We start from the raw sequence: 15,431 nt of genomic DNA on the forward strand, positions 1-15,431 counted from the left end.
CCCTCCCCCCTCCCCGCCTGTCACTTCAGACAGTCTCTCACTGGAGAGCTCTCTCTCAGATCAGCACTAAACTCTCTCCTTAGTCTCAGGAAGTGTTGGAGGAAGCACTCTCAGCCTAGCAGGCTTTTCTTAGACTCCTAGACCTCATTGCATATTCATAGCCCCCTCCACAGTGGAGGGTATCAAGTTTAAAAAAAGAAAAAAGAAAAAAGAAAGAAAAGACATCCAGGCTTTAATTATTTACTATCATATTGTTAATATTCTCTATAATTATCAAAAAAAAAAAAAATTAAGTTTTGCACGTAAATGTTTCATAATTAAAAACGTTTCTTTGCCTGTGCAGTCAGTGACGTACTGCGTCTGACTTTGACTGCCGCTGTAGAGGTCATTTTCCCATGAGCTCAGTTAAACACTGAAAACACTTTTATGCATCACTCTCCATTGCCACACGAATAATGCAAAGACACTTATCGCTGTAAGTGGGAAACTGAGAGACAGCAATTTGTCATCAGATCTTAGAGCACTTGATGTGTCCTTCTGAACATCACATGCTGATGGTGTGAAAATCCATTGCACTACAAACAGGGCTGCACAGCATCACAGACATAATGCACTGTATGAGCGTGAGAAAACTGCATTCATTAAAAATCTTTTTTTTTTTTTTTTTTAATAAATCATTACAAATATTAAACAGTGTAGCAGTGACAAGATTGTCCTGCATTGAACGCAGCTCATAAAATAGAAAAATGGGAGAAAATGCGAAGAAGCTGCTGATTATGTTCGTCTGTGTGAGTAAAAAGGATAGGATTTCCAACATTTTGTGCAATATGAAATCGTTTTTTTAAAATAATGTGGTGTCCTAAATCAGTTACATGCACTTAAATCCACCTTAAGGTTCTCTTCAAGTTGCAAAAGCTAGAAATTGATACACGTTGATTAATCCTCCTTAATTGATATGGTTGACAGAGTGATTACACCTGGTAATCTACATTAACTACTGGTGTATTGTCTGTACAAAAAAAAAAAAAAAAGTAGTACCAGGTGTAATAAATCTGTTTTTGCTGTTTCTGCCCTGATGGAGATCCTGTGAGGTCCGTGCCTTTAAAGCACTATATCACCTGACCTATTAAAGGGTTTTAATTTAACTCTTCTCCCTCTGGCTAATAGTGCCTTAAGAGTGTTTGCTTTTCTGAGATCTGTTTTTTGTAAGTATTGGTCTGTCGACAGTTCTCTCGGGTTCTCAGTTCCCTTTTTTTTTTTTCACATGGTGTTGATTGTAGTGTTGACACTAGATGTGAGCAGCGGGGCAGCTTGTCTGGACACTCAAACCTTTTTCTCAGAGGAGATCAACACCTGTCCCATGAGCGGGAAAAATTCAAATGCTCACATCATAAACAAGCAAGAAAGAAAACAAAAAGAAGTGATTCCTGCGGTCGGATCCGGACGAGAACCTCTGCATCCTGTGCTGCTCCTGATTAATAGCCAACGGGTCTTGCTGAGCAGCCGTGCTCCGCCACGACTGGGGGTTCACACTGAGAACGAGGCACTGGCTGACAGTGGTGAGCTATGTGCTGCTCTGCTCCGCGGGAGGTAATGAATCGGTGTGGCTGCCAGGACTGAAGTGTAGACAGCAGGAGGAAGAAAAGTGATCAGTCTTTCATGGTGAGGTATACTACTTGTCCAGCGTGTGCGCCATTGATAGCAGGAGAGGAACATGAAACAGGAAGAGAAGGAGCGGGACAGGAGAAACGGTGGAGGGGGAGAATTATTGAGAGAAAGGAGCAAGTGGTGGATAGGAGGAGAAAGAGGGAGGATACGTGTGGCTACAGACAGAAAAAGATAAAGAGGAGGAATTGGGGGGGAGGGAGTCACCCAGTCTGTGTTAACATTCCTGGGGAAATTCACTCCCTGTTCCCCCACAACACTCCCTAAACCACCACAGAGGGGGTTCATTATTCTCACTGTACTCCTCCACTAATTATCGTTATCATTATGGGGGATAATTACCATTTCACTGCCTAACACCCATGTAGGCTGCTCGGCTCTGAGTCATACACAAGGTTATCAATAGCTGCTCAATTGCAGTCTCATCTGCCTAATTATACGATTTGGGCTTTGTGATAACTGAATAGGATGTGGAATCTAGTATTATGCCTTGCGAGTACAGGGCGAGATGCAGAAAGTCAGCAGAAGGCCTTGAAATAAAGCAATGCGTGTGGAGCCTGTTAATTAAAAGCTGTGGCTTTTGCTGGAATATAAATCAGAGGAAATCCAGGGTTATGAAACAACTGGAAGTCTGTGAAATATCCTGCAACCTGGTGCAGAGCTGAGCACGAGGCGAGCACTGAATAAAATCCAGCGAGATGTAAGGCCAGATCCTCTGTCTTTGATTTCCTCCACTCATTACCTTTACTAAGAACATTTACATGTTATCTGATTTCATGTGCTCTGTTCTATTTCTTCACTAGGATCCACTTTCAAGTAACCCACACTAATAGCACCAATTCAATCAGCTCATATCACAATATTAATGAGCAGCCACCGCAGTATGCAGTTGTTCACCAGACCTGTATTACAATCGCTGGCTGTGACTTATGCTAAGCTTAGGAGCCGTGTTTGTCGAGAGAGAGGGGAGGGGGGCTTCTAAATCCCTCTGTGGCATTTTGGGGTTGCAGCTGACGCCTCGAACCTGATGAATGCTCTCTCCATCTGCTGCAGCTCAACACTGCAGCACAAGAGTGATGCAGGCCCAATCAGCAGGAGAAATTCATTAGACCTGTCAGGGATGGAAAAGAGGGCGCAAGGGCATGGGTGCAGAGGGTACAGAAAAAGAGGGAAAGAAGGTGACGCCACGAGTGGTTCAGTAAGCGTGTGACAGACAGTTGGGTCAGGCTGGCGTGGTGCGTGCCACTGAGGACCTCATGACTGACAAGAGGCACATTGTCTTTGACCCCAATTACCAGAGGTGTTTCTTTCCGTGGCATGTCGGGTGGCCCCTTCTCTGGTCCATGGAGATTTGCTTTTGCAGCCTGTTGTTTTCCACACAGAGTCATCTGAATGATGGCTTAGTTCTGCTGACCAGGATGTGTCTGACCTGTTGTCAAAGTACTAGCAATCAAACTTTGTACCTTGTTGTATCAATGTGGGCCTTAATAGCAGGCCTGCGGATAATGTTTATTTTCAGCATTGATTACTCTGTCAATAATTTTTTATGATCTAGAGTCGTTTGTGAAGTAGTGAAGAATGTCATCAAAGTTTTAAAAATGGTATGAAACAACAAAAAAAGCAGCAAATTCTCACATTGAACCACAAGTTTTACATCAAAATAAATCGGTCACTGATTCACTGATTGTCAGACTTGTGATGATTTATTTTCTGCTGGTCCACTGACCAGTTACACACCATGATGACTGTGTAGATAATTTTAAGTGCTAATTACAACACCATAAGCTGTGACGCCTGTATGTACAAATTGTCTTTAAACAAGCTCTTTTACAATATTCAGAAATATGTGTGCCCCTCTGCTCATATTCTGCTTCTCAAAACATTTGTTAACAAAAAATGCATTATTTATTTTTTGGCTTTTCGCTTGTTTAATGTTGGTTTCACGATTTTCTGACTTTGTTTTTTTTTTTTTTTTTTTTTTAGGGTAAACTTATTTATTCTGCCTCTCAAAACATTTCTAACACACGAGTGTGTTCCAGCATGAAGTGAGGAGATGATCTGACCGCCGTCTGTCTTTAATTCTCTCCACAGAGACACTCATGGACTCCACCACAGCCACGGCGGAGCTGGGCTGGACCGTTTACCCCGTGTCAGGGTCGAGCGACAACAGCGTAAGTGACATGCTCCAATTTCAGCTCTGCTTCTGATAATAAAAGCTTTAATTAAGTTATTATTTAAGTAATAATATAATTGCAAGTCATTTGAGGGCATTTTCGTTGTGACAAAGGAGAGGTGTTCGGCCGCCCTCTTCTTTGTTAAAAGAGCAGCTAATGTGTAAATTTGCTCAGCCGCCCTTAATAACTTTATTTCTGTTGGTTCTACTGTTGGCCAGTGTTTCAGTTTCTCACTCTAAGGTCAGAGATCAATGAATGAGCCCGCCTGCCCCCCAGAGTGAGCTAAATCATTTCCCCAAAAACCTGGGGAAAAAAAACTGCACAGTTAAATAGAAAGAATTTGAATGTAACAATGTTATTATTGTTCTGTATTATTATATTATGATATTTGCCCTATAAACTCCTCCTTTGTAGATGTTTGAAGAGGAAAACTTTGAATTTGAGGAGCAGATACTGCTGCATTTTCTTTTTGAATATTACCGTAGTTCTACAACACACTCAAACATTTTAACTCCTTTCCTTTCAGTTATTCTTCAATACATGATCCAGGTTTTGTACATTTAAGCCTGATCTGAACTTTCTGATTCATGACAAGCACTATATGAATGAACAATCATACATACATACTAGCTAAATATGTGTGCTCATGGGCCAGGCTAGAAGCAATGTGTTATACGGGCCCTGTTGGTGTTTGATGCACAGTATTTCCACATTGTTTGCCAGGGCATTGGTTGCTGCTAACCACATGCAAGCCAGGCCCACTTAAAGCCAGCCAAAACCAGAGGCTCAGTCTCCTTCACTTCTTTCCCCACCATAAGATTTAGACTTCTTACCCCGGGTCCAAAAGAGAGAAAAAATGTTGTAGACTTATTTGCTGGTGCATTTCAAAAAACCACTGCCGATTTTATTCAATTATTTATGCTTCTGTGGTTTGTATTAAAGATGGTTTGAATTATACTCTATCATGCTGTGTCTTGTTGCACTAAAAAATGAAGGGAAAAAAAATGGGAGCATAGAAAGCTGGCCTTTAACAGTTCCATGATACAACTTCAAAGTTGTTCAGCAATAATTTAGGACAACTTCATCCCTCCCAACCTGAGGGCACGTGGTCTCCTCCCTGCTAATTCCCGACAATCAATACCAAAGCAAAAAGACGCCTGTTTTCCTCCTCTCTCGCCAGCTCTGGATCCAATCTACACAGACCGAGCTTACGCACACACATATCGACTCCAAAGACAGTTTACATCACATCTTCCTTTCATCTTTGCAAAATGTTTGATTCAGCAAAACATTCACTCAACCCATGTTTCATAATCCGGTTTAATACTAAGTGGAAACTTCAGACTTGGAAGTTGAAAAAAAAAAATCACTGGTGCAAACTAGCTAGTGTTGTAAAAACGCCCGCGCTGGCCAACATGAGGTAAAATTAGGGTCCAAATATCAAAATAAAGACCGCTAAGCTCTTCAAGAATCATCTCTGTTCCAGTAACATGTGGTTTACTGTCTGATTCTGTGGTAGTTTTCTCTTCCAAATCAAATATCTCCACATTCAGTCTTCCTGAAGGGATTATCTATGACGACTTTTGAGTGTGCACTCTTATTTTCTGCTTTGGACTTCAAAAAATTCCATGCTCCTTTCTGAAAGACCTCCTCATGCAGTTATGATGTATCCCTCTCTTGGAGTGCAGTGAAATGCGAACAAGCCCCTAAGCCCCTGGGTTTAGTCAGGTATAGGTTGGCCTTATCAGCGTGGGCACTGAAGTTTTATGATGGTATGGCTGAGCTTGTCAAGAGCACAGTCCGCTGGAAAGTGAAGAGTGAGAGCGATGAAGATAGCTTGTCCCTTATGGCCCAGGGCAACAGGTGTGGAAACAGAGCTCGCTGTCCCGCTCAGTATAACAGCAAGAGGTGCTTTACAGAAGCTATTGTCTTACACACATATATGCATGGCTTCATGGGCTTAGCTGGTGGATCAGTAACATCCAGCAGAGCGCCGCACCAGCAGTTGGCTTTCACTACTCTGTATGGCTTCATGAAATATATCCTAACTTGACATGTGATACTTTGCGACACAATGGAAACGCAAACAAGTAACAGTGTGATATTAAGTCAAAAATGTTATGGCAGTTGGTGTTATTCCTCTCTTTAATTTTACAGGATATTTGAATAATGCCTCTCAAATTATTAGTGTAAGAAATTCCCCCAAATGCAGCTGTAAAATCTACTTCCTCCAGTAGGTTTTTGAAAGTGAACAATATCACACTTCAGTTCAAGTTTTATAACCCTCTCCGTGTATAGCTTGGCAGTTCCTCCTTTTTAATTATGTAAAGTGACAGCCAAACCTATGTTGTCCCTGAGCCAGACAAGCAAGACATCTTCATTATTCCTCACAATGATTCGGAAAACATTCAGAACTAGTGCAATATTTACCAAACCAGAGAATGTCCCGCAGCACTTCAGGAAGTTTACTGACTTTTGACTAATGTTGTGAGATTCTGGCAAGAAAACACACGTCTCGTCTACTCACTCCACCCACAGACGCAAACTGACTATCAAATGTTGTGCGCACATACACACAGAGCACACACTAATCAAAATATCTGACACAGTTTAACAACAACTTTACATTTTGCCTTTTCATATATTTCCCGGCTGAAACACTGAAAATGAAACTACAACCGATGCTCGTTTCTTCTCATTCTAACTTTAATTGCACAGAATCTTATGCGGCGCCTTTTTCTAACATTAGTCTATGTAAACTTCGAGATCTTGACCCATCTTCGGAATCCGCTATGTGACATGGAGATAATGTACAGCCGTGCTAGCAGAGCAGGGTTGAGTGGTCAATGTTTTCATGCTAACATCAGGTCAGATATCCTGACCCCGCTCCCTGCTACAATGAAGCTCTGACAACAACCGCCATTTAGAAACAGACTTCTGGCTGCAGGAAGCACACAGAGCTACTGTGGAAGGGAAGCTGAGGTCTCCTGCATAGGCGGAGAACATAATGAGGTGGTGTGTGTGTGTGTGTGTGTGTGTGTGTGTGTGTCTGTGTGTGTGTGTTAGGTTATCATTATGGATGTGTCATAATGTGCTGAACCAGGATATATCTAGTGTCACTTGGGGACACACCGCAGCAGAGTTTTGCAGGAAGGCAGTATGCAGCGCATGTTGCAAAGATGTTTGTGAAACAAATCAGTTCCTTATGATTCATGAAAGATGCTGCGTATTGTATTAGAATTCCTTTGGAATAAGATTGAGGTTGTTTACATATAATTGTGGGCATGTGTGGCAGACCAACATGGCATACTTTTTTTCACGTAGCCTTCTTTTTCTTTAAAAGTAATTTGCTGAACTTATTTCATTGTATGGGCTCACAGGAATTTTAAAGTGACCGCTAATTTGCTGTGATTCACAATTAGTGTCTGTGAAATTATGTTTTAGGGAATTATGCAAAAAAAAAAAAAAAAAAAATATGCAAACAAAATCCACATGTAACCTTGTGGAATTTGGGGTAAAAAAAAAGATGGAATTGTTCTTCTAGTTTCACATGTTGTGCATTAGTAGTGGACAGTGGTAATTGGAGTTGACTGCAGCAGACAGTTCTACTTAAGTCTGTGTGTGTGTGAGCCTCTCCACTGTATGAAGCCCGGTCTCCTGCAGGATTTGGCTCCCATGGCCTCTCTCGTCGTAATTGAATGCAGAGAGTGGGTGTCATTTGTCCTCTGTCCCTCTAGGGAAGGCACTCCTGCTCTGACAGATTTCCCACAACTGCAAATGGGGCGACTGTGCCCCGGGAGTTTTCCGCTGGATCTCTCTCTCTCTCTCTCTCCCGTGCTTTTGTGTGAATAATTTATTTACTTCTGTCAGTGATATAGCGCTCATGTGTAGCGTGGCTGCGGATCGTGAAGCTAGTTCAGGTTAATTCAAACACCGTAATGACAAGATGTGACAAAATACACAGCTCATGTTATGTCAAAACAATGAAACTGTTAAATCTCAGTTTGCGCTGACAGTGCGTTCACACCGCGACTTGACTGATGTGCCGCTTTATTCTGACCAGCTGTAGGTTGTAGAACAGGCTCTTGTGCACCTCTGTCTTTATGTGTAACCTATGGAAGTTGTATTTAATGCTGCACTTTCATAGTCTATCATGAAGTAGCCTTCTTTTGCTCAATGAAAAGGCGGTAATCACGTATAAAAGCTATAAAATGACATCTTAAATCATAGTTGGCCTCAGTGATGGGTGCTGTAATAGATGCAGTCCTTTGTTTTGGAGGTTGACTCTTCCTTCAGTCTTCCAATAACAGTTTTACAGCCCTTCAAACAGCTTTGAATGACTGTAATGACCATCAATAACTCCTCCACTCCTGCATTTGCCAGACACATCTATTCATCACGATTCTGACTGGTTGTTGACAACTGGTGTCCATGAGGAGTGTTGCTGCGGTCAACTTGTTGCAGCCAACAAACTTGTTGACTTGTCTGTGCGCTGGCTGAGCTTTTTCCTTGTTGCACACAGATGTGCAGAAAATGGAGAATTCTGACAACATGATCGCGTTGCTCTCAGCGTGAATGCATAAGAGCATAGCAATATAACAGAGCAATATAACCGGTGACACATCAACAACCATGAGTCTCTGTGCGGACCGTTGGCTGATGCTTCCCTGAGTGGATATCCTTCAACATGAGGCCATTTTCAAAGTTCCTCCCTCTGTTTTTCATTTAGGATTAACAGTTGGAAGTCGTTGGTTTTATCTTTTGAGTCAATGTGGCTGTTGTTAATCCCTTTAAGGCTATAACTGTGATTATATTCGGTACATACACCTGATGTATTTGTCCTTGAGCACCACACTGAACCCCTCTGTACTCGCTCAACTCATTTGGATTAAAATGTCAGGTAAATGTAAATATAAAAGGGCTGTATAGTGTACAGTAGCTCCTGCATAATGCGTGCTTACAGAGGAGTTTGTGTTAATTAGCAGCTACAAAGAAGTCCTAAGAGATACAAGACCCTAGACTAATGTTATCGTTTGGATCGGTGAATGAAGAAGCAAAGAGCTCTCTTTGTTGAACGGTCTCAGCTGTAGGGGTAACTCCCAGTCTATAATTCAGCCCTGACAGTGCGTTCCGCTCGGCTCTACAGATAAAGCAGAGACCCACTGTCACGGAGACGTATGGATTGCAGGTCAGCTGAACTTTTCTCTCTCTCTCCTCGAGTGGCAAGAGGAGATATTGATTCTCAGCCTCGTTCTCGGCGAATGTCACTGAACTGTAACACCTCATAACTCCAGAGGAGGAGGAGGAGGAGGAGGAGGAGGAGAGGAGCAGCTGACACGTAGTAGTCTCTCTACCAGCCCTGCCACAGTCTAACCTCCGCAGTCTACTGTAGATTCACTTCAGACAGGTTTTCTGTGCCGGGCATTTGTCTCTCAATACAGCTGCTCTAGCATTATATGAAGTACAGGATCTATAGCTTTACCGGTGGGTGAACCCAGAGGCTGATGTGTGAAAGTAGTTTTATTAACAAAGCAGAGATAGTGTGAAAATAGAACAAGGGGCAGCAACTCTAATGTGCTTCATCCAAACAGCAGATGTGCGCTGTACAGCATGCTGTTCTTTAATACTCATTTCTTTGATACTTATTTGTTGTTTTAACATTTTAACACTGACCTCTTAGTATCATTCATTCAATACTCATGTTTGCTAATACGACAGAATCGCTGCAGGTCTGTTGACGGCTCATTGAAAAACGACTTTCTATACTTGAAGCATCAAATATCACATGCAGGATTCCTAGTGTTTGCTTTAGTCAGCGTGGAATAATGGATAGGCAACACCCAGCAGGTTAAAGCAAACACTGGAAGTTATTTACCAACACTGTTTCGACCCAGAGTTATTAGATTCAGGACCCAGACGAGAGCAATTAAAACATAAAACAGCGCGCTTTTGTTTGGAGCCAGCCGTGCGTTCTGTTTCACACTGTTGCTTTTTCATCGTAAAGGGTATGGTTTTTTTTTTTTTTTTTTTTGGTGAGTGGTGTTTCTCAGAGGAAGGAAGCACATCCAGTGTACCATGAAAAATCCTTTGCTTGTTGTTGTTTACCTTGAAGTCTTATAGTCCTGCGTCTTATAAATGTTGAGAAAATATTTCACAAATGCAAATGAGCTCTTGATAATGTTTGTTATGCCTTTGGTTATGAGGGAAAATGTCTTTGATCATTCGGGTCTTAAACATCTATTTATTTTATGTTCTATTAAAGCACCAGTCAATGCACTTAGCCCCTATGGCAGTTGACTTCCACACTCAGGGAACCAGAAAAACAACATTTTGCCAAACGTAACAGGATCTCATAAGAATAAGCTGGAGTTTTTGTTTCCATCATCTGAGGGCAGCTCATCCCCTCCAGCTAATCCATCTTGACATCCACCACCAGCGTTACCTCCACCTTCTGCATTTAAAACACATGACCACCATTTTACAGCAGTCTCAGTATAAAGAGCCAGGGGAAAAAAGCTGTGAAAATGAAGACGTTTCTTCTAATTTCACACTCCGCGCTTGATCGTTAGGCTCTTATTATGCCCCATTTGCTTCCCTCCACTGACTGTGATGAAAGCGGGCCAAAGAGGCCATGACAGGACAAAAAGGGGCCCTCCATCAAAACACATTTTGTTTGGGGTCTTTTTTAGCACTGCCTCACAACCCCTTCCCCCACATCACTGCCAACACTTTCCCCTGCAGTTTCCCCTGTCTGCATCCCTCATTAGCAGCAACCCCCACCTGTCTCCACATTCATTTTTATTAAACTGCGATTGTCCGACACTCTGTGACCGGTAGAAGCGGACTGTCCGCTCTTGTTTAATTGGCCCACAGAACTCCCCACTGCCCCTCAACAAGTGGGAAGGTCAATGGCTGCTCATGACCTGAGATGATGATGTCTGCCACCGCGGGTGTAAAGACAGACGTATCCTTAAACCACACCACCAAGAGCCAGTAGCTTGTGTAGTCATGCACCCACAGTTGCTTTATTTATTTATTTTAAAGTTATATTTCACGGCATTTATTGCCTTTATAGTGATAGGTGCAGAGAGAGAGAGACAGGAAAGTCAGGGAGAGAGAGAGAGAGAGAGAGAGGGGATGACATGCAGCAGGGCCGCAGGTCAGATTTGAACCTGGGCCACTGCTATTAAACAGAAAACCTCAACCACACTGCATCACTTTGCTGTGTAAAGACATGTGTAGTACTTCGGTATTCTGTATGATCAAATTTTAGGTTGACAAAACTAAATTGGCAGCGTTCGCATCAAAATACGTTGTTGATTAAATGTAAAAAAAAAACAACAAAAAAACTGTGTATTTCTGTTAAAGTAAATAAATTGTTAAGTAGTGAAGAGGAGCTGAGCCAAAGTCGTATCAGGTCACTAAATCTGAAATCTTAGCAGAAAAATTTTACAACATTGATTGTTTTGTGTGCACAGACTTATTTACAATTAAACATCAACAGATTTTATTTATGGAAACAGTTTCTCTCATTAGGGCTTTTTGGAAAAGAAATGACATCTAAGATTCAGATAAACAAACTCCTAATTTGGCTTTTTGTTGAATTGCATCCTCTTTTCTCTACTGTTATTATTATTATTATTATTGTTATTTTTGGCTCCACATCAGTCTTTTCTGTTTCGATTGGCTCTTGTGATGGTTTAGGTTTGGGTCAAGCCCAACATCACACTAGCAGTGATTAATTAGGACAAGGGAATTAAGAACTAAAGCTGCTCTAATTAGTCAGAGGGTGTTTGATAGAATGCTGTTTCACAACAAGAGAGGTGACTTTCTTCTCCCAACCCGTCAAAATCTGTCAGAATCCTCACTAAGCGGGCACTAATTTGAGAAATTATATCAGCTGTGAAGTGAAGAGTGAAGGGGAGGAGAGGTAGAGTCGTAGAAGCAGCAGAGGGTGCAGCTGATGCAAAGTGGCTCTTGGGGGTTGAGAGCGGGATTTTTCTTTTGGCTGAGATGTCGAGGTCAAGGTCACGACCTGCTCAGTGGTTGGAGCGCATGGTGTTTAAAGCGGGTTTGATCCATGGCCAAGGGGCAGGAAACCGTAGAGGTTGCATCTGGAGTCTGTACAGTCAAGAGCGAGTCCTCAAATTGGTGTGCAATATGTGAACTTTGAAGTGGAGCAGCATAGCCAGAAAACCTGGAGTGAAATTTGCCCCTTGATTATTCTTTATATGATTACCTGTGTAATATGATTATGGCAGTTTAGTGTGACTTTGATTGTGGAAAATTCATGTCATGTTTCCTCACTTCTTAGCTGTAGTGAACGGAGCTTTGACTACAATGTCAATAACCCATTAGAGTATGTGCTATGAATGTGTCCTATTAAGATACAATAAAAAAAGTAGGACACGCTATCACATAAACCAGAGCCTCTCTGCTTTGTTCAAGTGACTTAATGTCAGGTCTTGAGTTTCTTTTAAAGCATTACAGCATGTGAACGGGTTTTTCAATGAGAGGGCAGGAAAAGAGAGAGTAAACATCAAAGCTGTCTGCCTCCACAAAGCAGGGTTTATATTTTTTAACATCCCAAAATGAAAAGAATGTCTCTTAAATGAGAGTTTTTTTTGGTTGTTTTTTTTTTTTTTAAATAGATACTCAAGTGAACAACATTTAACCTTTTAATTGCAGCTTCACATTTTGACAAGATTGAAAAAAAAAAAAAAAAGGAAAATTGATGGTATAAGCCACAAAGGGTCTTATGTGACAGCTTCATAATGCCCACCTCCCTTCGTTGATTTACCTGGCAGAATAAGCCATGTACAAAGCTTCAGGTAACTGATGACATTCCGCTCATACTGTCCTGGAAACTCAGCAGCTCTTCTCATAGATTAAAAAATACACCTCATGGAAGTCATCAACCACAAATTGTGAAACCTGATGTGTTTGTTTCTTGCTAAAATTAGTAACTAAGGGACTGATTTTTGTTATATAAAACAACTTTATTTTCTATTTTTTTTACTGGAGTAAAGTTCAGAGAAAGTCATTTGTGAGTAACCTTGTTAATAAACCAGTGTTATCTCAACAAATGGGAGGACATTCAGGAGAGGCTGTCTCTCATTTGCTCCTTTAGACTCGTCTAATGCATCCATTTAACAGTCATTAGAGATATTATGTTTCTTTGCACCATGTAATCAATTTAATCAAAACATTGCCTTAAGCTCAGACCGTAATCAAACTATCATAAAATGCACATGAAAACATTCTTGTTATGGAATTTATGACAGTTCATATTAATCAGAAACATGCAGAGCGTTTACTGCTTTACAGCTGAATTGCACTTAATTGAATAAATCAATTTAACTGCATGCCTCAATAACCAAAGGTTTTTTTTCTCTCTCTCAAATTTCTTTGTTTAATTCAAACTGTTTTTCAAAGTGGTGAAATGGAAAAAAAAAAAAAAGTTAACTCGATGTTTCTGTCTGCTCTTGACCAACAGTGGGAGGAGGTGAGTGGTTATGATGAAAACATGAACACCATCCGGACGTACCAGGTCTGCAATGTTTTTGACAACAATCAGAACAACTGGGTACGGACAAAGTACATCCGGCGTCGTGGCGCGCAACGGATCCACGTGGAGATGAAGTTCTCGGTGAGGGACTGCAGCAGCATCCCGAACGTACCGGGCTCCTGCAAGGAGACGTTTAACCTGTATTACTACGAATCTGACGCTGACACAGCCACCAGGAGCTCCCCGGCATGGATGGAGAACCCCTGGATCAAGGTGGACACCATCGCAGCGGATGAGAGCTTCTCCCAGGTGGACCTAGGAGGCAGAGTGATGAAGATCAACACCGAGGTTCGGAGCTTCGGCCCCGTGTCGCGGAATGGCTTCTACCTGGCCTTCCAGGACTACGGCGGCTGCATGTCGCTCATCGCTGTCCGCGTCTTCTACCGGAAGTGTCCTCGTATCATCACTAACGGGGCGTTGTTCCAGGAGACACTCTCGGGGGCGGAGAGCACCTCTCTTGTTGCTGCAAGAGGTGTTTGTATCCCTAACGCAGAGGAGGTGGATGTGCCCATTAAACTGTACTGCAACGGGGATGGAGAATGGATGGTTCCCATCGGGCGCTGTATGTGCAAGGCTGGGAACGAGGCCGTGGAGAACGGGACTGTCTGTCGAGGTATGTTTTCATCATATCTGCTAAGCCTAATGAAGCAGCCTGTTGTGTCATCACCACAGAGTAATCCAACCACTAAAGGGATACGATCCATACAATGTTTATATCTGGTGGTGCACCTTCCACTGTGAGCCTTTCCCGTTCAGTTGATAGTGAATAATGGTCATGTAATGGAAAACACGATGGAAGGTATAAATTCTGTCCATAGATTATTCAACTGAAGCCTTCACCATATTTCCATAGAAATTATCTTTTCTTTTTTTTTTTCCAACTGAAATAAACTGAGAAATATGAATCATTCACATGTTAATTCTGGCGAGAGTTTAATCTGAAAAATACACCGCTGCCCTTTGAAGTTGTGACTACAGAGCATGTTTAGTTTGGTTCTTCTGAGCTGCCATAAAAAGATCCGAGTACCTCATCGCAGGCGCTCAGTCGCAAATCACAACGGCCTGTAAGAGAACAAATTATTTATTACTTTTCCTCCCCTGTGCCGTATAGTATCTACAACTGAACCCCAAGTCTATTATAAAAAGATTAAAGAGTAATCCCTTTATGTGGATTTAAAGAATTGCATTAAACGCACTTTAGGTGTGTGAATTTGCCATTACAGTGTGTCTAGGGATTTATTTAAATTTTTTTTTTTTGTAAAGACACTCTCTATAGAGAAGCACCTCTCTGTGCTTATTTGAAAGAACTCATGCTTGACACAAAAATATAACACAAAATAACTGCAATTTTGAATCTGTAAAATTTCAGTGCTAATGTGAAGGTTCTCAGAACAGGGACTCAAAAGCAAGACTCAAAAGTCAGCTATAAAAGTAAAGAGTCTTTATTTGTACACAAAAAAAAACAGGATACAAAAATTCAAGCAGGCAAAACAACATATAAAGAGTCAGGTTGTGGCAAATTCCAAAAAATAACCACACAGGTGAGGTCAAAAACACGATCAGCATCAAAACAGGCGGGCAAAGAACAGCGCTGGAAGGCTAAGGCACATTGCTCAAAGACAGTAAAAAAAGAAAAAAAAAAAAACAAACAACAAAAAAAAAAAAACATGACAGCATCTTTTGTTGGTAGATTGCCTCCTTCCATCCATGAGGACAAAGAGGATATTTTTCAAAATTGCCAGCATTTTCCTATCAATTGGAATCCCCTCACTGGAAAATTGATCTGGCTTTTGAAAACATCAATGTACCCAACATTTACCTGTGCCATGCCCTATCCGCACTCTGGCAGGTGGTATTTGGTCAACGTGCTTAGAGATCTTGATCACTTGAAACAGCATCACAGTGTAGCCTGCAGAGTGGAGCCGTGCTGCTCCGGGCCCAGCACAACATAACCACCCACCTGCGCTTCAGATCGGTGTGTTGCTGCCTCTCTTATGTGCGCCTATAATTACAACACCCCCCCA

The 15,431-nt window shown here is 41.8% G+C and overlaps 1 protein-coding gene across 4 annotated transcripts in view; it reads left to right on the forward strand.

The window, feature by feature from the left end:
- The window catches only part of ephb2b (eph receptor B2b), a 115,933-nt gene that overhangs the window by 41,051 nt on the left and 59,451 nt on the right, over positions 1–15,431 (forward strand). For all 4 annotated transcript variants that reach the window (XM_023414042.2, XM_087175992.1, XM_087175991.1 and 1 more), the window contains exons 2-3: positions 3,757–3,836; positions 13,336–14,020. In XM_023414042.2, coding sequence (XP_023269810.1) covers positions 3,757–3,836; positions 13,336–14,020 — 765 coding nt within the window. The remainder of the gene's footprint in view (positions 1–3,756; positions 3,837–13,335; positions 14,021–15,431) is intronic.

The sequence above is a fragment of the Seriola lalandi genome, unplaced genomic scaffold, assembly GCF_002814215.2.
Source record: "Seriola lalandi dorsalis isolate HSWRI2012SDOR001 ecotype SW California unplaced genomic scaffold, Sedor1 jcf7180002054520, whole genome shotgun sequence".
Lineage (NCBI taxonomy): Eukaryota > Metazoa > Chordata > Actinopteri > Carangiformes > Carangidae > Seriola > Seriola lalandi.